Source organism: Castor canadensis, chromosome 3 (assembly GCF_047511655.1).
Source record: "Castor canadensis chromosome 3, mCasCan1.hap1v2, whole genome shotgun sequence".
NCBI lineage: Eukaryota > Metazoa > Chordata > Mammalia > Rodentia > Castoridae > Castor > Castor canadensis.
Window position 1 is genome coordinate 52,606,600 of NC_133388.1, and position 26,838 is coordinate 52,633,437.

The following is a 26,838-nucleotide window of genomic DNA, read 5'->3' on the forward strand; positions in this document are numbered from 1 at the left end:
TTCACAGATTGAGGAAGGAAGGTCTGAGGTTCATTAGACAGTCCTTAGCATTGCATCCAACTGGGTGGTACCACGGGGAAGGACCTGAGCTTTGAGGTAGAGTTTGTTCTTGGCCAGCATCTTACAGAATCTAGCATATGAGTCATTGTATTTCCTGGCTTAGAAGAACAAAACAGTCAAGGCTCTCTGTTCTCTGGTTTGTTTTCCTTTTAATGGAGTTTTGTTTTAATTCCAGGCAGGGGAAGATACCTTACCAACCAGGGGATGAAAGGTTCGAAGGCTATCTTCTTAAGAACCTGGATTTCCTTCTCTTTGTTCATTGGTTCCAGTGTAGGAAGGCAAGCTCTTTGGGTACATGGCACTTAGCTAGGCACTAGGACACTTGCTCTATAAGCAGTGTCAACATGGGCCTGTCTTGAGGCACATAGGCCAAAGGAGCTTACATTTCTCAAGAATGCAACCAGAAATAACAGTTCAGGAAAGCCTAACTCATCCTGTTGTGAAACTGTGTAGGAGCCTTTTCCAGGAAAACAACCCCCAATAACCTGCATTTTGAACTAAATGAGGCAGGCTCTTCTATGCCTCTATCTGGGGGAATTCTAGTTGTCTAAATACTTTTATAGAAAAGTAGCACTGGTGGAACTGAAACTTGCAAACCTGAAACTTGGCCCTCACACTTCCTAACTCTTGTCACCTTGGCTTATGAAGCACCCAGTTTTCAACATAATTCAGTAGTTGATTCAATAGGATTTTATTTATCTTATCATCCGTGGATTTTGCCAAGTAGAGCACTTGATTAAAAAAAATTGGTCTGTAGGGTTGCTCCATACTCTTTTTGTGGTGAATTTGTTCAAATGTGACATTGGCTTACCCAGACATTTCTAAATCATTATCATTGTAGTTTCTGAGCAGCAGCTTGGGACTTTTCAAAGATGTGACTGGCAAACATGAGACCTGGTGACAAAGTGGTGACATGTAATTTAGACTGAAAGCTAGAGCTGTAGTTAAGATCATGGCTGTCCACTCTGTAGAAACTTTAGTATTGTTTCAACAGAGAATGAAGTTTGGTAAAATAGCTCCAGGATGTCACAGCAAGGAAAGTACCAGACTCACTCCTGAGCTGGCATGTCCTAGATTCTTGATACAATGCAGTTTGAGTTGAGGAGGATGTAAGGGGTTGGCATGTTGTGCCTGGGAAAGTCTTGTCAATGTGTGGTTAACGCTGATCTCAGAGGGACTCTCTTTTGTCACAGTATATTGAGGACTTCCAAGCACAGAATTAAGTAATTTCTAGACTGAGGTAACTAGGTCTGTTTCTAAAATGCCATTAGATGCTCAATTCTAATTCTCAGAAATACCCCTTCATTGGTCTTCATGTTACTGCAGATCAAGAAATAACCTGGCAGGCCCATCATTGCCTCCTATGTCTTTGAGTTTCAAAATATCAACTCCTATCCACATTCTATGACCCTCAGTTTGGTTCACCCACAAGGCAGAGCCTGATTTCAGAGTTGACCAGGCATCTTTCATCAACCCTAATTATCTACTAGAAACATCGAAAAACTAGAAGTTTCCCACTTACTTTCCAGTATATAAGGTTCATCAGTGCCTGAAATTAAAACACTCAGATATCAATAGTATGGAATGTTGTGACCAGTATGGTTAGTGATGGATATTACTTCACAGGAAACATGAATGACACACAGTGCCTCAGCACCTCAGAGTATTTCTTGTTCTCTGTTTATTCAGCCCTACACTGATGCACTGTTTGGTCCATGTCTTATGAGAATTGATCCAATGGAGGGAAGATCCAATGGAGGTCTCCTGGTATTCAGGAGACCAGGAGTCCCCATCTCACCACGTAATGTTGCTACCTACAAAATGAGCCAAGGGTAGAGGAAAATGATGCTGGAAACTTTTCAAAGGTCTCATTAGCTCAAAAACTCTGACTTAAAAGATTCTGGGCAAATGTTTTGGTTTTGGTTGTAATTAGCAAGGTTATAATTCTGTGGACTTTCAGTGTGTAATATTTAATTTTCTTAACTCTAGAATCCCAAACTTGGGCTTATTTCAGATGTACTTTGGAATTTCCATTGTCCTGTGGTCTAGCCAATCTTTGGACCTTTTAAGTTGTCATATCTTTTTTGGTTGACATTCAAGAGAGAAGTCAACTACACATCCAGATACATTCCATAGGATGGAATGAATAGCAGACACCCCACAAAAGTGATAGTGTTGGGGTCCAGGATGCTCTTCACCCCACTGGGGTCTAGGGAGATAGAGAAGGGTCAGGCTAGGACTTACAGTAATTCCATTTGTGGCGTACAACTGTTTCCTGATTTTCCTATCTCTCTGGAAGTGACTGAAACAGATGTGGAGAACTGCATTGACCCTCCAAAGAAAAATATCCTGAGGGTGTGGACTCAATCGTATCTAGTTTTAACATTCTAAGTCAATTCTTTCCAAATTAACAGTGAAGTAGCCCAGCTACGGCAATGGTTCCTTGCCAGTTTTTGGTCATGAAGCCCTTTGGTAATACTGTGGGAGCTATGGATGACTCTCGTCTTAGCAAATTATCCACATATTCACAAATTGGGATATAATTCTAGGAAATTCCTGTATACCCCGAAGCCCATAGGCCCCAAGTTAGTGATCTATGGTCAGAAGTAGAATGAAGGAGTCCACTAGTGGGAATGGCAAGAGACTTCAGGGTCCACAATTTGCTGCCAAGATTAAACATTAAGTTTTTTTTCTTTTTTTTCCTCTGACCATCATCCTCTTCCTCTCTCTCTTCCCACATCTTCTGTCACCTTGTCTTGTTCCTCTCATTTCCCTTGCCATCTCTTGTGCACCTTGCACCACAGATGTTCCAGCCTGGTTAAAAAGCCTCCGCCTGCACAAGTACGCCGCGCTTTTCTCCCAGATGACATATGAGGAAATGATGGCCCTCACTGAGTGCCAGCTGGAGGCTCAGGTATGTGCTTGAGGGGACTGTTCCCAGAGAGGGTGGCACTTGAAGTTCAAGTTGCAGACAGACCTTGTTTGGACCTATGTCTATGTCCACCCCATAGCTTGCCTGGGTCTAGGGACCTTAAGGCTGGGCTCTTACCTTCAGAGTTCAATAGGAATGGAGGACAACAGGCAACCACAGGGTGATGAGGGTGAAGGAGTGTTAGAACATAGAATCAGGTACGCCCTAAAAGTTCCAGGGGGCTAGGGAAGAATCTGTAGAGTGTCCCAGAAGAAGTGATATTGTACCAAGACCCCAAAAAGTCAGTGTCTCTGCTCTGGCTTTCCTGGTTCACCCCTTTCCTCTGCCCACTGAGGTTTTATTTGGGGTAGAGTCAGATCCATTGTCTGTCATCCTGTCTAGTCACCTATCAGCTAACTTCTAACTAGACTAGTCAGTAGAAGTGCCAAGTCATGCTTCAGACAAGCAACACTGCTTTTTCAAAATCACTCAGGCTGGACTCAGTTGAGATTGGAGTAAATCATTCGGAATATATTTCTTCTAACCATCTTGAAGAGCATAGGACAATAATTAAGAGTGAGATTTTTCCCAGATCTCAGATTCACCTCCTTTGTGCATGCTATAAAAGGATAAAGGTCCTCTTCCTTCTTAAGCATCTTTCTCCAAGTGTGGATGCCAAAGGCCAGTCAACAGAACCCCTGAAACCAAGCGTGCTTCTTACCACGCTGGGCTTCAGTCAATAGATCTGACCGATGTCTTTGTTTCCCTTTCTTAAAATGCAATTCATATGTTTCAAATTGACCTCAGTTTCCTTTGAGCAATCATTTTGAAGAATTGGTGGTCTGAACAGGCTAATATCATTTCCCCTGCAGGAAGAGGAGATTGGACCATTTGGGGTATAGCTGGTCAGGACGCATACCTCCCCACAGACCTCTGATTTCCCATTGCTTATTCAATACCCTCAGTTAACCTCTGCAGGCCTGGCTGAATACCAGTATTGAGAGCTAGACAAAGCCCGAAGTCACTGCACATTCTCAGAGAATAAAAGGCACTAATTTCAACTTCCTAACAGTTCTCCCACCGCCTTTTGGATCTCCATCGCTCCTTGAGATCTCAGGGATTGATGGGAGCTTTTTTGTGTTTAGGTCAGGGTTGAGAAAAAAATCTAAGTCATCAGTTGTTCAACTTGAGAAAAAACAAGAAATCATTGACACAGAGGGCAAAGCCAGAGCCTGGCATGAACTTTTCAGAGTAATTCACTTGAACCCAAAGTGAAGTTAATTCATCACTTGAATCTTTATTTTTCTAAGTAAAGGAGATGTCATTGCCATTTCTAACCTTTTGTTCATTAAGAGGTATTCTATGGAATATTTGCACCAAAAATAGAGGTCCCCTAAAAGTTCATATTAGAGACTCTCTGGTGGGAAATTTGCCTCATCTATAATCAACAGGTATCTAGAGAAATCCTTAAGTCACCAATGCTGCACAGTTAAGAAAATCAAATCCATAACTCTGTGAATGTTAATATCTACCTGGAGTAAAGAATGAATTATGGGCTCATTTTCTATTTTGGTTTTCTTTATGGGAACAAAAAAGGGGCTGCAAACCAACAAAAAAGCAATCCTTGTTTGTGATATTCCCTGTGCCCTGTACAGGACTTCACAGCACCTCAAGATGAGTAAGTGCAGGAAAGATTTGAGAACGCTATGGATATCTGATGGGGTTGGGGCCTTCAGAGCAACCAGGAGGGACTGAAGTGCTCAAGCCTGAGGAGAGGAGTGTCTGACCTAAAAAACCGTCTTTTAAGACTGTGAAGAAGTTTCATTCTGGGTGGGAAAGTTGACTGTTCTGTATCTCTCTGTCCTAAAGATCACAGGCAAAAGTGTAGCCAGATGGAGTTAGAATACATCCTAAGAAGAGGTTAAGGATGGTCCAACAAGAGAGAGAAATAGATGTTGACTTGCCTGTGAACATGTAGGAACGAAGAACTCAATAGCCTAGAGAGGCTCTAAGCTTAGTCTTTAAAATATTTATTAAATATAACTTGTGTTTAATTACAGAATGTAACCAAAGGTGCAAGACACAAAATTGTCATCAGTATTCAGAAGCTCAAAGAAAGACAAAACCTCCTGAAGTCTTTGGAAAGGGTAAGTTCACGGTGGCCAAGGGAATATCTGCACCTTCATCATGGGAAGATGGACTAAGGAAAATCCTCAGTTGAATGTCATTAGCAGATCTTAGAGGAGGTGTCATGTGGTTTCCTTACCAAAGTCAGAAAAAAAAGGGATGATTTGGAAGGGAGGCTTCCTTTTTTTTTTTTCATTTTTCTTTTATTATTCATATGTGCATACAAGGCTTGGTTCATTTCTCCCCCCTGCCCCCACCCCCTCCCTTACCACCCACTCCACCCCCTCCCTCTCCCCCCCCTCAATACCCAGCAGAAACTATTTTGCCCTTATTTCTAATTTTGTTGTAGAGAGAGTATAAGCAATAATAGGAAGGAACAAGGGTTTTTGCTGGTTGAGATAAGGATAGCTATACAGGGCATTGACTTACATTGATTTCCTGTGCATGTGTGTTACCTTCTAGGTTAATTCTTTTTGATCTAACCTTTTCTCTAGTACCTGTTCCCCTTTTCCTATTGGCCTCAGTTGCTTTAAGGTATCTGCTTTAGTTTCTCTGCGTTAAGGGCAACAAATGCTAGCTAGTTTTTTAGGTGTCTTACCTATCCTCACCCCTTCCTTGTGTGCTCTCACTTTTATCATGTGATCAAAGTCCAATCCCCTTGTTGTGTTTGCCCTTGATCTAATGCCCACATATGAGGGAGAACATACGAGTTTTGGTCTTTTGGGCCAGGCTAACCTCACTCAGAATGATGTTCTCCAATTCTATCCATTTACCAGCGAATGATAACATTTCGTTCTTCTTCATGGCTGCATAAAATTCCATTGTGTATAGATACCACATTTTCTTAATCCATTCGTCAGTGCTGGGGCATCTTGGCTGTTTCCATAACTTGGCTATTGTGATTAGTGCCGCAATAAACATGGATGTGCAGGTGCCTCTGGAGTAACAGTCTTTTGGGTATATCCCCAAGAGTGGTATTGCTGGATCAAAGGGAGGCTTCCTTTTATCCAGACGCTGAAAGGTACTTTTCCTGGGTACAGGCTGCCCATGTCCTGCCATCCCCAACCTCTGATGAAGTGCTGTCCAGTGCTCCCTTTGTAGCATACTGCATCTGCCTTGATCGCATTTCTGGAGGTTGATGAGGTGTTCAATCCATAACCAAAAGCTGAAATCTGAACAGTGTAGGGAATGCAGCTGTGCCCCATTCTTGCCATTCTCCCAAGTAGGAGCTGGTTTTAAGAAAATGTGCCCAGAGTGACAAACATCAACAAGTACACTCCAGGTTCCCAGCGGGGATCAAAAGCACTGGGCATTGTTGGCTAGCTAGAGAATAATTTCAGACTTTTAACTTAACAACAGAAGAGTCCCCATGCCTCAGATAGGAACCACATCAAAAGTGGATACAGGTCAGGCGTGGTGGCTCACACCTGTAACCCTGTAATGCAGGAGGCAGAGATCAGGAAGAAGAGGTTCAGTGTGAGCCCAGGCAAAAATTTAGTGAGATCCTACCTCAAAAAATAAGCTGGGTGCAGTGCTTCACTCTTACTATCCCAGCTAGGTGGAAGGCAGAGGTACAAGGATCACAGTTTAAGGCTGGCCTCCTGCAAAAGCATGAGACCCTATCTGAAAAATTAAAACTAAAGCAAACAGGACTATATCATGGCTCAAGTGTTAAGAGTGCTTGCCTAGCAAGCACAAGGCTCTGAGTTCAAACCCTATTGCCTCCAAAAAAAAGTGTAAAATGCTGAAAAACTTTTTTGATATTAAAAGTAATTAGCAGCTGGTAATTATCAGCAGCCTTCTGTCCCTTTCTGTTCATTGCCTACATGGGTTCTCATCTCTGGATATCATCCTTGCAACTGTCATTTTTAGGACTATAGGTGATAGATTCTTTTTATCCAAAGTCCTGAGGGAAACAGGCCCCATTCCACACACAAGTAAACCAGCGTCGCCTCCGTCCATGGGCCTAGGATTCTTGTGCACCAGTGTCAGGAGGGAAGGTGTGTAGGTATTTGCAGCCTGCAGAGTAGGAATGGTAACCTCTTCTGAGTAATTCCAGGAAGCCATTGGGAGGAGGGGTATGCAGGTAGGCAGGCCTTAAGTTGTGTTTGGCCTAAAGCAAGCCATTTTAATGGAGTGGAGAGGGATTTTTTTTTAACATTCACAAGGATGTGTGTGTGTATAATTTTGTACATACTACATAATGTTATATTTCATGCATATCACATATGTTCTATATTTAGAGAATATGCATATAAAACCTCATAAGGAAATTTTCTTTTCCATGCTCTGGGTGGATAGACAGTTAAGGGCTACTTACGCACATCCATGATTAGAGGAGTGAATTACAGATTACAAGTGAGCTTCTCAACTGCATCTGAGGTTTTGCTGTTGCTCTTCATTTTATGCTAACTCCTTTGCAAGCAGCTTGTATAAGAGTGATTATTGCCATTTTAATCTAAGAAACTGTTCTCTTTGGGAGAAGATTCAAAAGGCCCACTTACTCCTTATCTATTAGAAAGCAGAGAAAATATTGTGAGTCCGGATTAGATTGCTAAGCATTCTGGTGAAAGTATGACTTTCCCTTTCTTACTTCTGGAGCATCCTTCAGGAAGTCATTCACATCCTCTCACCGAGGGAGGACTGCATGCCCCTGCATGCCCCCGAGACACAGAGAGGTCGAGCTGCTGCTTCCTTATTCTCTGCAGCCCAGGGCCAACATCAGCTTGTGGACACTAGGGCAGCAAGGTGGCACAGAGGGCCTGATGTGCCATTGACTTTCCCTCTGGCCTTTGATGAGTCAGTGATCCTCTTTGTCCTACAGACACACCTAGAACAGCATTGACTCCACAAAAATCCTTCCTCCCTGGTTCCCTAGAATGGGAACATTTAAAAAACATCAAAATGGAATTCTATGCAGCCATGAAGAAGAACGAAATGTTATCATTCGCTGGTAAATGGATGGAATTGGAGAACATCATTCTGAGTGAGGTTAGCCTGGCCCAAAAGACCAAAAATCGTATGTTCTCCCTCATATGTGGACATTAGATCAAGGGCAAACACAACAATGGGATTGGACTTTGATCACATGATAAAAGCGAGAGCACACAGGAAGGGGTGAGGATAGGTAAGACACCTAAAAAATTAGCTAGCATTTGTTGCCCTTAACACAGAGAAACTAAAGCAGATACCTTAAAACCAACTGAGGCCAATAGGAAAAGGGGACCAGGAACTAGAGAAAAGGTGAGATCAAAAAGAATTAACCTAGAAGGTAACACACACACACACAGGAAATTAATGTGAGTCAACTCCCTGTATAGCTATCCTTATCTCAACCAGCAAAAAACCTTGTTCCTTCCTATTATGGCTTATACCCTCTCTACAACAAAATTAGAAATAAGGGCAAAATAGTTTCTGCTGGGTATTGAGGGGGGGGAGAGGGAGGGGGGGAGTGGGTGGTAAGGGAGGGGGTGGGGGCAGGGGGGAGAAATGAACCAAGCCTTGTATGCACATATGAATAATAAAAGAAAAATGAAAAAATAAATAAATAAAAAACATCAAATAGACAATGATTGCTCATGGCCAAGAAGGAAGCAATAGTGAGCTCATTGACTTTGACTTCTGGGAGAGAGGGAAGCCTCGCCTGTCAGATGAGCCAGTTGAACTGACTTCACAACACCCAACTGTCAGACACCCTGAATGTTGTTCCTGCAGGAGGGGATGACCTGCGGGTGGGGATGCCTCAGGCATTCTTACCTCATACTTCTAAGGAGCTAGCTGGGACCCCGCCCACTGCTAGTTCATAATTTGCAGGAGCTGCAGGTGAGCTCTCTGTGCATAGCTCTTCCATTCAGTAACTGAACATTGGACTAGCTTCGCCCCGTCCTCTGGAGGCTAACAGTGAGTGGTATGTGGCTCCTGCCTGTGGGCAGCTTGGGTCATGCATTGGGACAGACAGACATGGTGGCTGATGATCTTACAATCAGGTGTGATCAATGTCATCACCAAGGTGGGTTGGGGAAGAACCTTTTGTAGGAGCTGAATGCTGCTGAGAGGCTGCAGAGATGACTGTGGCAAGTTTTGATGGGACCTTGAACCAAACCAGAGGCAATGAGGCTGGAGGAGGATGAAAGAGATCATTGAGAGGGAGTCCAGTGGTTGTCAGGAGGTTTGGGTTTGGATGTCATGACATTTGGGGACAGAAACAAATTCCTGCTATGAACTAGTAGGGTAGGAGAAAGGGAGCTCACCTTGATGGGTTGAGTATGAGGCACTTGTGTAGCACCCATTTGGGAAATGGCAAGTCAGTGGACAGAAGAGCAGCTCTAGAGTCCAGGACACAGCAGGATCAGAACCCAGCTGTGGGTCAACTATGTGGGTAGTATGTAGTGAGTGAGTATACTGGAAAGTGTGTGTCAAGTGATAAAAGCTGAGGACAGAACCCGAGGACCACCATAAGAAATGAAAGAACCCAATGAAAACAGAGACCCAGCTCTGAGCCCTGCAGGCAACCCCATCAGGTGCTACAGACAAGCCATATAGAATGGAGATTGGACGTTGTTCTCGGGAATTGGCCTTCAGCTGGTCACTGAAGACATGGTGAAAAGGTTTCTGGAGACTGGGAGGGTGTCAACAGAGGTGGAAACCCCAGAAACCGTGAGTGCAAAAGTGTGCTGAGGTTACTCATATGGAACTGTAGACTTCTCAAGCTACTTGGTAGAAAAGGAGATAGAAAGGTCGAAAGGATTACTGGGTAGATTTTAAACATTTATATTTAAAAGAAAAATGTCTCCATGTCATTTTATACACCATCCTTCCTTTTCAACACACTGCCAAGGTGTGAAATGGAACCGTTTTGTAAGCCTGGAACCATGATTTGGAGAAAGGAGATAGGAGACACTTGTATATATATGTACACACACACACACACACACAGGCACACACTCACTCACTCCATGAGTGAGTTTATTTATAATTAGATGGAGGAAAATGCTGCTCTGGAAGTCTACGCCTCTTTTTCAGACACATCAGGTCGTGGCCTCTTGAGGTTAAATCTGAAATACTTTTTTATCAGCTGCTACAGAGAAGAAGTGGTTAAATTTAATACTATTAAATACTATTTCCAGAGTAATAATGCCTTATCCTTGTAAGGTGCATTTGGTACTTGCAAAAAATGTTTCACATCTAGCCTTGACAGCAAACCGCCTCCTAAGGCAATCAGAACAGCTACTTCTTTTAAGAGAAAGTAACTCAGGTAAGCCCAAACTCCTTAGCAAGTAAGTGGCTTTTGATCAGCCCTACAAAAGCACTCCATCTTCATCTGAACACCCTTCCATCCATACCGTCCCCAACCCATGGTGCTCTTCCTCTTTTCCTAAAACACACACACAGACACATAGAGAGACTCACACAGAGTCAGGGGTTCCTCCTCTCTGTTCCCACAGCTCCCTTTCCTAACACCATAATATGGGTCCCAGGAAGCATAGACCTCTTAAGGTGACAGTGACAATTCCTTTAATTTTATAATCCCAGTGCAGCACAGTGCCGGCTGTGTGGGGCTCAGCAGCTGATTGATAAATGAAAGAAGGGAAAGAATGGATTTAGGTAGACCCAGGAGTCCTGTTTATTATGTGAAAGGTCCAAATTGTTTTCACAAAAAGGCAGTATGAGAATGGGGACATGTCACATAAGTGCTGGGGACACTGTGGCTGCATGAAACTCTTTTCTAAATGGTTTGTACCTTGTTTTTGTAACTTGCCCAGGAAAGGCCTTGAACCAGCCTTCGTCTAAGACCTAGAAAGCCAGGCCAGGACTGGGCTGTTGGACAGTAACTTCCCTCTGCTTGTCCTCTGAGCCACTGCTGTGCAGCCACTGCAGACCAGTACTCATTACCTGCTTTCACATGAGCTCCGCGCCACCACTTTCAGCCAACACTTTAGGCATTGGGCAGCTCCATTTGCCTCTTCATGTTTATAATGTAGTATTATATTTTTGGCATGAAGGATCAACAGAGACTTGTCAAGGAGGAGGATTCATTCCGACAGCTAAGGGAGAATGCTAGATTGAGCTCCATTCAGGCCGTCTCCCTGCATGCCTCTCAGTTGGTGTTGAGTTCAGGAATTCATTTTGAAGAGATGGGAACATAACCTGGTGGTCGTCGTGCCACCCCACTGCTGCTGACACATGCAGGGTTTAGTTAACTGGCTGGAAGCCATGTGTTATCTTGAGATAGTGGTTTAAATTCTGTCGGGCAAAACAACAACAACAACAACAAAAAAGCACAACTCTATGTGATTTTGGGAAGTTGTATTTTACAGAAATCATCTAATATCATTTGTTGTATTTACAGTTTATTTTTTGGTGTGGTTGCCGCAATAGAAAACCTATGATAAGATCTGGACTCAGGGCATGTGTGTGTTTCTGTTTGAACAAATTTTGCTTTCAGCATAACCCAGCTCTCCTTCCTCACCATGAGCTGCAAGAGCCTTCTGGCTATGTGACAAGAGCTATGACAAGAGCAGGCAAGGGCTCCATGGCAGTTGACAGTGTCTCAAGCGTGCATTGCTCACCTGAGTGACAGGAGCCACATGGGCTGACATGGCAGGTCTCCATGTGTCCCCCAGTTCAGCTCGCCTGTTCCCCCATCATGGAGCCACATCCCTTCTCTCTCTTCTTCCCTCCTCTCCTCAGGCATGAGCCAAGGAGGTTGGTGCCCCTGAATGCCTAGGAGTTGCTTGGGTGGTTAGCAGAAACTCAAACTAAGGGCCAGAGTCCCACAGGTGGCACACAGTAGGGTCAGGAGAGGTGGCAGGTGTTCTTTAGTCTGCTGGCTCACCTCCATGTGCCCTCCTCTGCCCAGATCTCTGGGCCCCAAGTCCAGGGTACTAGTTGTTCACTGACATCCAAACTCTAGGCAAAGGTGGTCTTCCAGACAGCAGAGAAACTGGGAATGGTGAGGAGCACATACCAACTCTGGAGCTGGGCTTGCCAGGTCTGCCCAGGCCACTACAGTGCCTCCATGGTTAGAAGGAAGCTCTTCTGAAGATTGCCTCTAAAAAGCAAATGAGTGTCTTGCTGGGCATGTTGGTGCCCACCTGTAATCCCAGCACTCAGGAGACTGAGGCAAGATTGTGAGTTCTAGGTCCTGGGCCTCAAAAAAATGGACTCCCTCCCTAACATAGGATAAACAGTGGCTCTGGTCAGACTTGGGACAATTGTGGTGGCTGATTAGATTTTTACTTCCTTCATAAAATCTTCATGCCAACTAGGATAAAGTGCAATTCAGGCTCTACTTCCAGGCCTTCCTCCTGAACACATCAGGCTCCTTCCAATAACAGGATGTGGCTATTGGTGTCATTTACTGCTCAGAATTGAGATATATGTCCCAGGCAGCTGTCCTCAGCTTTCCTTTCTCTGATCAATTGATTGGAAAGCATCAAGTGCAAAAATGAGCTTGTTCCAACATGGGGATTGGACTTTGAGCACATGATAAAAGCGAGAGCACACAAGGGAGGGGTGAGGATAGGTAAGACACCTAAAAAACTAGCTAGCATTTGTTGCCCTTAATGCAGAGAAACTAAAGCAGATACCTTAAAGCAACTGAGGCCAATAGGAAAAGGGGACCAGGAACTAGAGAAAAGGTTAGATGAAAAAGAATTAACCTAGAAGGTAACACCCACGCACAGGAAATCAATGTGAGTCAACTCCCTGTATAGCTATCCTTATCTCAACCAGCAAAAACCCTTGTTCCTTCCTATTATTGCTTATACTCTCTCTACAACAAAATTAGAAATAAGGGCAAAATAGTTTCTGCTGGGTATTGAGGGGGATGGAGAGGGAGGGGGTGGAGTGGGTGGTAAGGGAGGGGGTGGGGGCAGGGGGGAGAAATGAACCAAGCCTTGTATGCACATATGAATAATAAAAGAAAAATGAAAAAAAAAATAAGAAAAAAAAAATGAGCTTGTTCCACATTTGCTTTCCTTAACACCATCAAGAAATTTTTCTTGAAGATTGGCACAGTAGTTCCCATCTATAATCCCAGCTACTTGGGAGGCAGAGATTGGAAGAATCATTGTTCAAGGCCAGCTCAGGCAAAAAAAAACTTGTGAAACTCCCGTCTCAATCAAGAAACTGGGTGTGGTGCACCTGTCATCCCAACTACGTGGGAGCCATAAACAGAAGGACTGAGGTCCTGGCCAGCCTTGGCAAAACTGTAAAACCCCATTTGAAAAATAACTAAAGTAAAAAGAGCTGGGGTGTGTCTCCAACAGTAGAGCAAGCATGGAGTCCTGAGTTCAATCCCCAGTACCACCGAATAAGAAAGGAAACTTCTTGGTAGCAGGAAAAGGATCTCAGGAATGGGTTCCATACTTGTTCATCAGTCATGCTTTTAAACTTATGTCCTCACTATCCCAGATTAAGTACTCAGCAGTGTCCTTCCTGGGTCCCAGGGAGAGCTGTGACTGCGGCCACATGGGGGCAGAAGGCCCCACCCACCCTCGTGCCAGGGAAGACCCCACCCCTGACCCACAGCCCCACTCCCAGCCTCAGGAACCAACTTGCTTTCCTTTTCCTAATCAGTAGTGCGCCATAAATCACAGGATGTGCAGAATAATCCAATTTTATTAGATAACATATAAAGACACATATTACTATTAAATATGCACATGCCCTATCGTACATTAAAAGTATTTCTCTCCAGCATCATCCTTCTAAAACTATCACTCCCCTACTAAAACCTTCCTTGGTTTCCCACCTCATTAGAATAAGCTCTAATACCCTGCCTTGGCGCACAGAACTCCATGACCAGGCCTGGGGGCTCCTGGAACCCCATTTCCCACCCTCTGCTTCTCATGCACTCCCACCACAGGGCCTTTGCCCTCACTGCCTGGCATGCTTGTTCAGGGGTCCTCCCGGCCTCGCTTGCTCATGCAGGATCCAGCTGCAGCACCACCTCCTCCAGAACCGCCCCTCACAGCAGCCTGTCCACACCCCAGGCCCTGGCATGGCTGTCATCTCTTGCAGGATGTAAACTCCCTGAGAGAGCGGTACAGGCTGTCCCTATCACAATCCCCATGCCTGGCATCCCCTGCTTAGCACACCCTCAGTGCACAGAAGCCCTCAACACGAAACTCCTTAATTTCACAAGAAGCATGAAACACCGGTGGCAGACCCTCACCTGTGGCTCTACAAACACTGACTTCATCACCCAATGAGGCAGCTACTGTTGTTATCCTCATTTGCTCCACAGGGAAACTGAGGGACAGAGAGGTTCACTCATTTTTCCAAGGTCACACAGCACTGCCAGAATTCAAACCTGGGCATCTGCCCCCGGAGTCTATTCTAATCGCCACCCTGTGCTGCTTGTTTCACAGGCCAAGGGAAGGTGTGTATGAACAGGTTCCTTTACCGAGAACCAGTCATACACAGGACACAAAGCCACGCTCTGATCCAACTTTGTTATACAACCTCTGAAGTGTTAAAATAAGAAGTGCAGCCAGGTGTGGTAGTTCATGCTGTAATTCCAGCTACTCATGAGGTGGAGACAGAAGATCATGGTCTGAGACCTGCCTAGGCAAAAGTTAGCATGAGATCCTATCTAAACCACAAACTAAAAGGCAAAGGGCTGGGGTGTGGCTTAAGTGGCAGAGTGCTAGAGAGGCCCTGAGTTCAAACCCCAGCAGTGCCTAAAGAAAAAAAAGAAGAAATGCATTTTATAAAGAGGCTCCCGGGAAGGCAGGAAAGAAAGGAGATCAACCTTATTTCATGGTCATCTGTACATAATGGGATTTTCAGGTGACACACATCTTCTTGGCTATAAGGAGCTATATTTTCCAAGTTTTCTACCTGGTCCAGTGTTCAAAAGGTGAAATTTAAATGGATGCATTTCTAAGGAACCTTGTGCTGATGGGGCCAGCAGCTGAGAATAGCTGAGGACAGTGGCAGGGCGGGGGTGGGGGGCAGGCATGCAGGTGGTGACCTGCTCCTGAGCCTCACTCGTTCTTCTTCCTCTGACCCTGCAGGACATCATCGAGGGGGGCAGCCTGCGCATCCCCCTCCAGGAGCTGCACCAGATGATCCTGACGCCCATCAAGGCCTACAGCTCCCCAAGCGCCACCCCAGAGGCCCGCCACCGGGAGCCACCGGCCCCACACCAGCCCTCACTGATGGGCCCCGAGAGCCAGAGCCCCGACTGCAAAGACAGCACCTCAGCACCCAGTGCCGTGGGTAGTGCCTCCGCCGGGGCCAGCGGCGGGCTCCAGCCACACCAGCTGAGTAGCTGCGATGGGGAGCTGGCTGTTGCACCCCTGCCGGAAGGGGACCTCCCTGGGCAGTTCACACGCGTCATGGGGAAAGGTATTCTCTCTAAAACCACTCACCAGAGCCCCAAGGTCCTGAGGGCTTCCCTGGGTACTGGGTAAACTACCCGATCCAGAAGATGGCATGAGGTCCACTGCACAGACAGGACTGAGATCAGAACTCCCGCCTCTCTGATCTCTGACCAGTGATGCTTGGGCCTCCCATTAGAGACCACACTGGGCCTTGGACCATCAGGGAAAGAAGGTGGGACAGACCCTGGAAAAAGTGATTTCAGGAACACCTCTCCCTTGAGTTCTGATCCACCATACGAAATGCTCTCCCTCTGATAGCTTGTGGTTATTTAACAATCACTGTGTGCCAGGCACAGTGTTTCTCCTGGGCAGTTTAATCCCCCAAATATGCATTTAACAGACAAGAAAACCGAGACAACCTCCCTCACTGCAGCTTGCACAGCTGCTGGCAGGGCTGGGATTTGAACCCCACAGGCTTCTCCAGCACCCACCAATATGGTTCCCATCATGCCTTCTTGTTAGCTCCACATAGACAAACTTGAAGTTACATGATGTCTCCCCCTTGCTCTTAGTTGATAAAAACACAGACCTAGAGAGTCACTTGTCACCTGGCCTCTCCCCACTACCTCCACTGCCCTCACCACCTCCATTCCATGCTCCAGACAGACTTTATGTCTCAAAGTTCTCAGAAGCTTGTGTCTTCTCTTGCTCCTGAGCCGTTGTGCACATGGGTTCCCTCTGTCTTGTGGCCCCTGCTCGTCCACAAGAAGCCTCAATGAGAATCACAGGCTGGTATCTTCTCTAAGTAGATGCCACCCTCACCTGGGAGTACACTTAGCGATACACACCCTGTACTCCTGCATGGGGCAGCCTTGCCTGGAACACTCCTTCCCTTACCTCATGCTCTTCACCAGCCCTGAGCTGGGAGGTCCCCTCACAGCCCTACGGCCCCTTTGCTCTCCTTGTCTTAGCCTAGTTGAGACTGGATTGCAGTCATTGGTGTGCTTGACTGTATCTGCAGGAATGTGCAGTGCTGACACGCCACTTTTTTTTTATTCATATGTGCATACAAGGCTTGGGTCATTTCTCCCTCCTGCCCCCACCCCCTCCCTTACCACCCACTCCGCCCCCTCCCTCTCCCCACCACCCCCTCAATACCCAGCAGAAACTATTTTGCCCTTATCTCTAATTTTGTTGTAGAGAGAGTATAAGCAATAATAGGAAGGAACAAGGGTTTTTGCTGGTTGAGATAAGGATAGCTATACAGGGAGTTGACTCACATTGATTTCCTGTGCGTGTGTGTTACCTTCTAGGTTAATTCTTCTTGATCTAACATTTTCTCTAGTTCCTGGTCCCCTTCTCCTATTGGCCTCAGTTGCTTTTAAGGTATCTGCTTTAGTTTCTTTGCATTGAGGGCAACAAATGCTAGCTAGTTTTTTAGGTGTCTTACCTATCCTCACCCCTTCCTTGTGCGCTCTCGCTTTTATCATGTGATCAAAGTCCAGTCCCCTTGTTGTGTTTGCCCTTGATCTAATGTCTGCATATGAGGGAGAACATAAGATTTTTGGTCTTTTGGGCCAGGCTAACCTCACTCAGAATGATGTTCTCCAATTCCATCCATTTACCAGCGAATGATAACATTTCGTTCTTCTTCATGGCTGCATAAAATTCCATTGTGTATAGATACCACATTTTCTTAATCCATTCGTCAGTGCTGGGGCATCTTGGCTGTTTCCATAACTTGGCTATTGTGAATAGTGCCGCAATAAACATGGGTGTGCAGGTGCCTCTGGAGTAACCTGTGTCACAGTCTTTTGGGTATATCCCTAAGAGTGGTATTGCTGGATCAAATGGTAGATCAATGTCTAGCTTTTTAAGTAGCCTCCAAATTTTTTTCCAGAGTGGTTGTACTAGTTTACATTCCCACCAGCAGTGTAAGAGGGTTCCTTTTTCCCCGCATCCTCGCCAATACCTGTTGTTCGTGGTGACACGCCACTTTTAACAGCCACTGAATACCCCACAGGTAGCACAGGACCCGGCTGATGCAGAGGCCTGATAGGGGTTGATGCACAAAATGAGGTGTGACACTAGTCTGTACACCATGGCCATGCTGGGCACGTGTCTGCCAGGCAGCCTCGACCCTGCCTGCACTGTCCCCTCCCTTCCAGAGCCTCAGACCATTACGCCCAGGTCCTTGAAAATGCCCAACCTGAAATAACTTGTGCTTGGTAGACTGTCTCATGAGAAATCTTGATTGTTCAAAAAGACATGGTGAATGCTAGTGCTTTTCTTTGGAAAGAGGAAGCCATTTTTTGTCCTTCATTATCAATGTTTCAGACTATTTTAAAGAACCAGGTTTCCACCAACAGAAGTGCACATCTGAGCTTTACAGTTAAAGTGAGAAATACCACCTCCCAACAAGTCCTTTAAAAAGACTTCAATTGCTAGAAATCTGGTACAGAAGGAGATGACCCAGAGCTGCCCAGGGCTGGTAGCCTGGGCAGGCCCTTACGCTCCCCACATCCCCCCATCCCTCAGCTGTGTTGGATCAGAAAAGATCTTCCCATGGGTAAGGACACAGCCCTGCCAAGCCTTCATGGGCAGCTACCTGAACGTGTGGTCCATCTGCCTGGTTCCCAGGAAGGGGTTCCAGAGTGGGTTCAGCCCTCAAGGAACCCCTCCCTCCCTCTCGCACTGCTTCTGTTTAAATTGTAACTACTGTAGAGAGGTTATAAACACATTTCATGCTCAATACACAAGTGTGTTTCATGAAACACATTTCATACACAATTCAAATTAAGTAAAGTGATAGAAAGTGAAACTCACCTCTCCTCCTCCCTCTAAGCCCTGCCATCTTCCTTCCAATTTTGGGGGTTTCCTCTCACAAACCTTGTCCTCATGTCCATGCATGTGACTCTCCATTTGTATACACACAGGTCTCATGTTCTTTTCCATGCTTGGTGTGTTTTTTTTTTAAAGCATTACATATTTTTAATATTTCTGTCAATACAAACAACACTTCACCTTTTTTTCAAGGTTGCCTACTTGATCCACTGCATGCACAAACCAAAATTTATTTAACAGGGTTCCTATCAATGGACCCTACAGTGGTTTCCAAGTTTTTAATTACAACCTGGATGCAAAGGAGTAGTTGGGATTTGGTGATAGACTGGATAGGAAGAGGGGGGACTCAAACTCAAGACCCAGATCTCATGCTTGGTTTGCTAGGGTGTCAGACACACTCGCTCTCTAGCTGGCTTCTTTTTTCCCACAACAAAATCAGAGCCCCATGGCCTCTTTAATGAGGCAGAGTGGGCCACAGAGCATGGCTGTAAGAAACCCCATGTTTGCATGTCCTCTTTCCACAGACTAATTCTGCCCTGTCTTTCTGGTGCTAACTGGAATGCGTAGGTGAACCTGTGTGTATAAATGTGCACATGACTTTGAGAAAATAAACCTCCAATGAATGAGTGGCAGGTTTCCACCCACACACCTCACAACCTAAAAGAGGTGCCAACCTGGTTCCTCTACACACAAATGCTGTTGCCACTCCACCTGGCAAGAGGTGTGCAGTTCATTCAGAAAATGATGGGGGCATCTCTCCCTCAGTGTTGGAGGCCTTTGAGGTTTTCGAGGTCCCCTCTCACACAAAGCCACTTGGAAAGACAGAGCTGAGGAAACTGTTGCTCTTCCTCTCACCAAGTGTCTGTCTCAGGCCCGATGGCTGAAGGCTTAATATAGAATGGTATGACTGGAATTAACCCAAGGGGCTCCCGGGGTGACCAAGCTTTTGACTTCAGTGGAATGAGGAGCCTCCCGGCGTTTTGTGTGAACCTTACCCAATGCTACAGGCACACATACCTCACGAGGTCTTGATCCTGAAAGGAATCCAAAGCAGATCACAGAGGTGACAATGGGTGTGCACTGGTCTAATTCATCTTTTTGTCTTAATTCACAGTGTGCACACAGCTCTTGGTCTCCAGACCTGATGAGGAAAATATAAGTTCCTATTTACAGCTCATAGACAAGTGTCTCATTCATGAGGTGAGTACTGACTGGGTTTCCCAAACTCTTCCTCGTTGCTTAGAAATGCTTCAGAGTTTCTGTGATGTGATTGTTTTGGTCAACAACCTGTTTCTGAGCAGTGGACAGTCATTAATAATAGCAGGGGAAGAACCAGGCTATGGCTACTTCAAACCCAAACACAGTGTGTACACTACCTGGGGGTCAGAGATTCACCAGACCCAGAGATCTGAGGTAAGGGGACGCCAGAGAGGATATCTGACTCCAGAAGAATCTCTGAGTGACCATCTAACATGGAGCCCTGCCACTTGGTCCCGAACATCTTTAAGTATTAACATTGTATTGGAATATTTTGCCTTTTGGGACAGGGAAGCTGGAGGAGGGAAAGAGGGAGAGCAAAGTTGCACACAAATAATGTTGGGGTGTGTGTGATTGTATGAACTAACGGCAGTTTGGCTATTTGTATTTGTGGTTTTTATAGGAACTGTATTTGCCATATGTCTTTTGGAAGGAGAATGGGGCAGGCTGGGGGTGTGCCTACCATACTCTCAGAACATGTTCTTCACAGACACAGTCAGGCAGACTTCTAGGTACAGTGGGGCTGGTGGCTGCCCCTAGAGACACATGGAAAAAGCTAGGCCTCAGATGCAGACATCCAGTGAGTGGTTCCTTGGGTACCCCCATTCCAATGAGTTGCAGAGATAAGGTATAGGCTACAGAAAACTCAGGACTATATAACCTAGAGTACTGAAGTCTCAAAGGGTCCCCAAGCCTCCTTGCTTTTACTTGTAACCAGAACCCCAAGAGTCCAGTGGGCCTCCAGAGAAGGAGATGCCCAGCACAGGAGCCTGGACTGCTGTACCCCACCTCCCAGCTGCCACCTAGGCACTGGGCTGTTGAAGATCTCTGTGTTCTCTGGACCTCCTATGATCTGATGCTATCCACCCCTCATGTACAGGTGCCTGGTCTCCCTCTGGGGATCCATCCTAGCCTCTCCTTCCCCACTCCCCAAAACCCTGTCTATAGTCTGTGAAGTCTTACCCTGGGGACCAAGAGCCAGAACCCTTTGTCACTTCGTGAGCTGAGTGACCAGCTACCTTGTTTGGAAGTAAGATACACCATCCTCTGAAATATCCCAAAGTCCTGGATTTTTCACTGAAAAAAAAAAAAGAGGATTTTTTTTTTCTCTTTAATAGTTTCCCCAGAGCAACCAGGCACTGTATAATGATGGCCAAAACCTAAACTGAAAGGCTTAGTTTTCGTGTTTATTTCAGTAAGAGATAAGGCCATCCCCACAAGCCCCAACTAGCCCTTAGATGTTTCTAATCCTGACTCTGCACTTGTAAGGTTGGTAGCGTGGCTCAAGCAGTAGAACATCTGCCTAGCAAGCATGAGGGCCTGAGTTCAAACCCCAATACTGCCCAAAAAGAGACTCTGCACTTGTTTGGGCTAGAAAAATGGGACAGAAAGAAGGGAAGACAAAAACACATTGAAGGATATTACAACTCATTCATTCCATACGTGTTTATCGAGCACCTAGACCCGGTCCCTAGCTAGGCAGCTTATGGCATAAGGATGGTGGGTAAAACAAACCAAAACAGATCCTCACACACCTTACAATACAGCCTCTGATGAAGGCCCCCTCAGAACTCAGAGGAGGAATGGCGGATGCCTAACCCAGAGCCAGACTCCCAGGCATTTCTTTCGTTGAGTCTTCAAGATACTGGAAGACAAGGTACCTTCCACCTCATGTCAAGGCAGCTGAGCCCATGAGGCCAAAATAATGAGTCCTCCAGCTGCTTCTCTTGAACCAGCTTCCTGATTGGCCCACAGCCCTAGAAAATTGGCCTGATTTGTCTCACTCTCCTGCTATACTCCCTGACCTCTCTGGGCGTCCCAACTCTGGGTTTTCTTTCTGTGGTTCCTCCCTGGAAGCCCCAAGTGGGTCAGGGCAAAGATGGCAACATGTGGTCTCATCTGCTGATTCTAACGGGGGTCTCTCTAACATGGTCTGCTTGTCTGAATTCATGTCAGGATGGAAGGGCCCAGGCTGTGCTCTGGAAGGGAAAGTTGTTCAAGTCTTTCTATTATTATTTTAGTTTGAGAAAGAGCAAAGGCATCTGAATAATTTTCCACAGCCCAGGGTTATTCTGTGTAGGCAGCACACACCCTTCCTGGGAGGCCCGGTTGAGGTACACAGTGCCCATCCTGACTGAGGTTAGCCTGGGCTTAGGAGACAGAGCTCCCTTTCATAGCCAGAGTGTGCTGTTCTTCAGTGGGCTGGAAACAGGAAGGTGTTGACTATACTAGGACACTTCTCTGCTCCCCAGAGAGGAAGGCACCAACTCCCTGGAGTAGTAAAAGAAAGGATAGGAAAGTTCTGAGTCCCATCACTCTGATTCCTGGATTAAAATCCCAGGCTTCTTGCTCCTGTCTTGAGGTGATTATGGAAAGATGGGTTTTTGTCCTTAGGAGGCTTGTCATCCAGCACATAAACTGTAGGACACATTGCAGCCATCTTCCTCCAGACTGACATATTGGCCTGAGTCTGACAGGATCAGAGGAGGCTGAACTGGTTGACTGGTGGCAACTGGGTAGTCTGTAGGCGAAGAATCTCCCTTTCCCACAAGAGTGCTGAGGCATTGGGCTACCAGTAGTGGGGCCTGGAGTGGGATATCAGCCATTAACAGATCTTTCATAATGGAGCGCAGTTTTGCAGGTACAGGATCCACACTTCAGAAATCCCCAGAGCCACCATGACCCAGCTCTGGCCTGCCCACTGGATGCCTCCCAGCTGAGAAGAGTCAGTCACCACACTCAGTCAGCTCCTGTCTGCAGACCTGAACTAAATGAGCCTGATGCCCAGGTGCTATGAGTAAGCCCACCTCTCTGTGGAGCATTTCATCTTCATGGGTGCTGTTTGCCACCATGGGAGATGTCATGTATGAGACCTCATGTAATGGTGTCCTTGGAAGGACATCTATGAAGTGAGCCATTTACTCCTTTGACACTTGGAAACTCAGGCCAGTTATTCTTCAAGCTGGCTCCAGACCAGCTCAATACTGTAGTTTTGAGACTATGATATCATTTGATTTGTGTTGCTGTGGGGGCTAAAGGTCATTCTTCAATACCAAATGTGAGGAACATTCATAGACCACCCCCAAAAGGCTGGCCTGTGTAACCAAACCCACCTTGTTAGGATATGTGGGAACAGCATGTGTGAAACCATCACTAAGAGCACCTTCCAGGTTCTCAGTGCTTTCCACATATTACCTCATCTCATCCTCACACTGTCCCTCTTAGCAAGACAGATATTATCACCCTCAGTTTCCAGGAGGAACTCAGTCTTGGGTAGCAGAACTTGCATAAGTGTGTGCAAAGATTCAAGCCCTGCCTACCTGTATCCAGAACCTTCCTACTACCCATTGACCTGGGCTGGACTTTCCTCCCCAGTCATCTTAACCAGCACAGCTGCATCTTGTGTTCTCCACATTTGGCTGAACAGAGTGGTCAAAATAACCCATCCCCTGCCTTTATCAATCCAGGAGAAATGCGTGCCTTTTGCACAGTGGTTGTAGGCATGTGCATAGGTGAATGCTCAGTGAGCTGCACCAACAGTGAAAAGGATCATGGAGAAGAAAGGACCATGGAGGAGAACCACATCCTCACCTGCTAGCTGTGAGACCACGTGATACACACCTGCAGGCGGCTCACACCTCTCCTCCAGTGGAGCTTTCCCAGGTCCTTTAGTTGGGTCCCCCCCCTTGGTGCACATCTTCACTGCATCCGGCTCAGGTCATCCAGGAGGAAGGTGTTTGCAAGTTGTCATCACTGCCACAATGTGATCTTTTTGCTTTTGTTCACAGAGCATTCCTCTATTTAAGTCCTTAAAAGATTAAGCATCCTCAGGAGAAAATTAAGCTGTCATTTTTTTCTTCGTTTAAAGAATCTGTTTCCTTTTTGGGAACGAGCCCTTTAGTTTGTTACGCTAAGTAATATTTTATTCTACTTGAGGGATTTCATGCCTTATTGACAAAACTACTTGGAAATGTTATCTGTTCTAACTGCTGATCAACCAAGTCAGGTGGGTTTCTATTCTAGGCCACAGCTTCAGGCACTTGGTGGGTACTCCTACACGAGATGGAGTCCTCATTGTCTGGGACACTACGTGTCTCTGTTTTATCTGCAAGATCACTAAGGGCGCGTGCTCAAACTGACCTCTGGAGTCAGCCCTCCAGATCGATTCAGTTAGTCCGGGCTGTGGCAGGAGCCACAGAAACTGCATTTTATAGTCTCTGTGGTTGATTTTGATATATTGCAAATTTGAGGGTCCCTGTACTGGGGACTCATGACCCAGGGCTGTGGTGAGTGCAAAGGCTATATACATGAAAGGACTCGTGATATAGCTGCGTGTTATGGGGCGGTAGGCAAGACATCCCACACAGCAATTTTACTAGAAAAGACTTGAGAAGGTCTCTGATGTACCCCTTTTCCTAACCTATAGACAAGAGTTGGGTCTATACTGGTATCCTGGGGCTTTTATATGGCATAGGGCCCTTCTCAGCAAAGCTCTAAAATACACACAAAAAACAAGCTCTGTTCACTGAAGCCCCTCGGACCACTCCAGGGTGACCAAACATCATCAAGCAGATTGATTTTTGGAGTGGTTTAGAATTTCCATTGATTATGAAAATGTAAGGAGCCTGCAAAAGCCAGAGTATTCAACAATCAATTCTGCAATTCATTCTTGGTTAATGGGTAGGGTCCAGTGAGGAGTCAGAGGAGGGGAAGGTGGGGTATGGATCTACCAGAAGTGCAACCCAAAATAAGGATGGTCAAAAGCTTAATACATGTACCTTCCCAGGTGTAAGCAATGCCAAATAACTGGGATCTTCAGCACAGGCGGCTCCCAAATTAAACTGACTGCTGTTTGGACCAGGTTGGAAACAGGTGACAAAAAGGCAACTGCAGAGACGCCAATGTTTTCCCCTATTAATTGCATGTTTCTCCCTCTACTGCCAGGCTGCGTCACCCATTTAAAAGTCCTGTTTGTTTTTGCAGGCATTTACAGAGACACAGAAAAAAAGATTGTTGTCATGGAAACAGCAGGTGCAGAAGCTCTTTCGGTCTTTCCCTCGGAAAACCCTTCTAGACCTATCAGGATATCGACAGCAAAGAAAGTATGTTGGGGCTTCATTCTTTGTAATGCTCGGTGGTTCCCCAGTGCCTCCCTGCCTCCCCTCACTCTGGCAGAAATAAGGCAAAGCATCACACCTTGTTCACGAGGATGCCCTGTGGCGAGGTCCGAATCACATTCCTTGAACAGGTGGTGTTGGGAAAAGGCTGTTAGGGAGAAGAGTCCCAGAGGAAAAGCTGAATGTGAGCTTCTGTAACTCGGTTCACATTGTCAGAATGACGGTCTTATTCTAGATGGGTACGGAAGGGACCGCGGGTATGAGTTAATGGATGCCAGCAAAACCCTGTGGTTGATCTGCAGAAGGGGATTCTGAAAGAAAGAAAACAGGCTCTTCTATCAGCACCTTAAGTGGTAGTGTAATTTTTTCTCCCTTCTAACTGCAGACAAGCTAATTATAGCTGGTGGCAGGGTGAGAGCCCAGTGCTGGTCTATTTTGGTCTGAGCTGCAGTCTAATAGTGGAGCAGTACCATTCTTGATTTTTCATAGTACTTCAGCTTCTTGGATGCAGTTAAAAATAAGCTTGGTTGTTCTTTGGGAACTGTTACCTTGATATGGCTTTCAATTGAGAATCCAATTGCATATTAAAGATGAGTTGAAGGGCAAGTTTGCAGGAGAAATTAAGAGGGAGGGGTGGGCTGACTGAAGCTTTGCACAATGGTAGGGAATGACAAAGCAGCATCCTGAAAAGAATCTGCATTCTATTTTACATCTCAAGCTATGAGCAAACGGTCATTTCTTCCCTTGCACCTAACGGGTTCTGAATTCGTTTCATGTCTCAGTGCATATATAGAGGCTGTGTTGTTACAATTTGGGGCATTTGTTTGCATAAATGTGCCTTGAAACATCATTGTTTTGTATTACTTAAGGGAGCTAAGGCCAGCTGGAGTTTGTGAAAAGTCTTCATGAAAGATTTATTTAAAAATTAAAGTGTTATCACATTCCAGCATACAGCACTGTTATTTATTAAACAAACATTCACTTAGCACGCACCATGTGCCAAGTGGTATCCAGGCACTTTAAAAATATTAATACATTTCATCCTTGCCACAACCCTATCAGATAGAGCTGCTATTATTAACCCCAATCTACAGATGACTCGGTAGGCACTGGCACCTAGGATTTGGAGCAAGCAGGCCAGTGCCAGCCCCAAATCACCACCACAGAGCCAGGCAACTTTCCTACTCTGAGGCTGATACTTGCAAAGGATGTTCCAACAAAGCAATACTGTTGCCAACTCTGGTGGGCTGGGCTAGACCACCTGTATGCCCTGAGGATTCCTTTTGGCCTTGACTCTCCCTTCTTCTAAACGGAGCACAACTCTCAATTACAGGAGGAGGCTCCAGACCCCACTTGCAACACCAAGCCCTTGGAACACCACAAGTTCCAAGAGGAAGAAGGCATTCAGAGGCTGAAGTTGCAGATAGGACTTTTCAGCTCTTTGCTCCTTCTCCCCAAAGCCCTGTCCCCTCCCTTCGTCGTCTGTATTTGTCCTGGATCCACATCAGAGAGCCCTGCTTAGGGCAGAGACAGGCTGTAGCCTCAGCCTCTCCAGAATGTTATCAGTACCACTTGGATTGGGCTAACATAAGGTTTGTCAGAGCAGAGTCCTGAAGGACCTCTTTTTATTGATTAGATAAGAAAGAATGAATTCAGTCACCAATTGTGGATGCTCAATTGAATGCTGCTAAAACCCTGGAAAATATTTTGTTCTCATAAGTATTTCCTCTGGGATCTTTTTACACTATTAATTTGCTTTGAAGACCTGTTTCTCCGATAATACAAAGGTTGTAACTGCAGCCTGGCCCCTGCTTGAATTATCACAAATCCCAAATTAATTGCTTCTTATTAATGTTACTTTATCAAAGACTTTTCATGCATTTTAAGGTAATGAAATCAGTTAGACTTAGGCAGAGGAGAGGCACAGATGCACAGAGCAGGATGAGAGAGACTTCAGTCACTTTGTTCTCTCTCCAGAAAGCATGATTTTTTTTCATTAAGCCTAGTGATCTTAATTAACCTAAGTGTTCACTCCAGGTGCCAGAAAGTGACAACCCTCGGCAAACCTGGCTTTGTAATAATCCATAGAGGACACAGCAGGCCCCACCATCATAAGGATGGCCTGACCAAATTCTGTCCCATCATATCCTATCCCCAGAATGTTCTGGGCTCCTCTTTCCTCTCCCAAACA

The 26,838-nt window shown here is 45.8% G+C and overlaps 1 protein-coding gene across 4 annotated transcripts in view; it reads left to right on the top strand.

The window, feature by feature from the left end:
- The window catches only part of Samd4a (sterile alpha motif domain containing 4A), a 216,145-nt gene that overhangs the window by 168,514 nt on the left and 20,793 nt on the right, over positions 1-26,838 (top strand). For all 4 annotated transcript variants that reach the window (XM_020162024.2, XM_074067968.1, XM_074067967.1 and 1 more), the window contains 5 exons: positions 2,865-2,974; positions 5,032-5,118; positions 15,121-15,454; positions 19,388-19,473; positions 24,514-24,632. In XM_020162024.2, the coding sequence (XP_020017613.1) occupies positions 2,865-2,974; positions 5,032-5,118; positions 15,121-15,454; positions 19,388-19,473; positions 24,514-24,632 (736 nt within the window). The remainder of the gene's footprint in view (positions 1-2,864; positions 2,975-5,031; positions 5,119-15,120; positions 15,455-19,387; positions 19,474-24,513; positions 24,633-26,838) is intronic.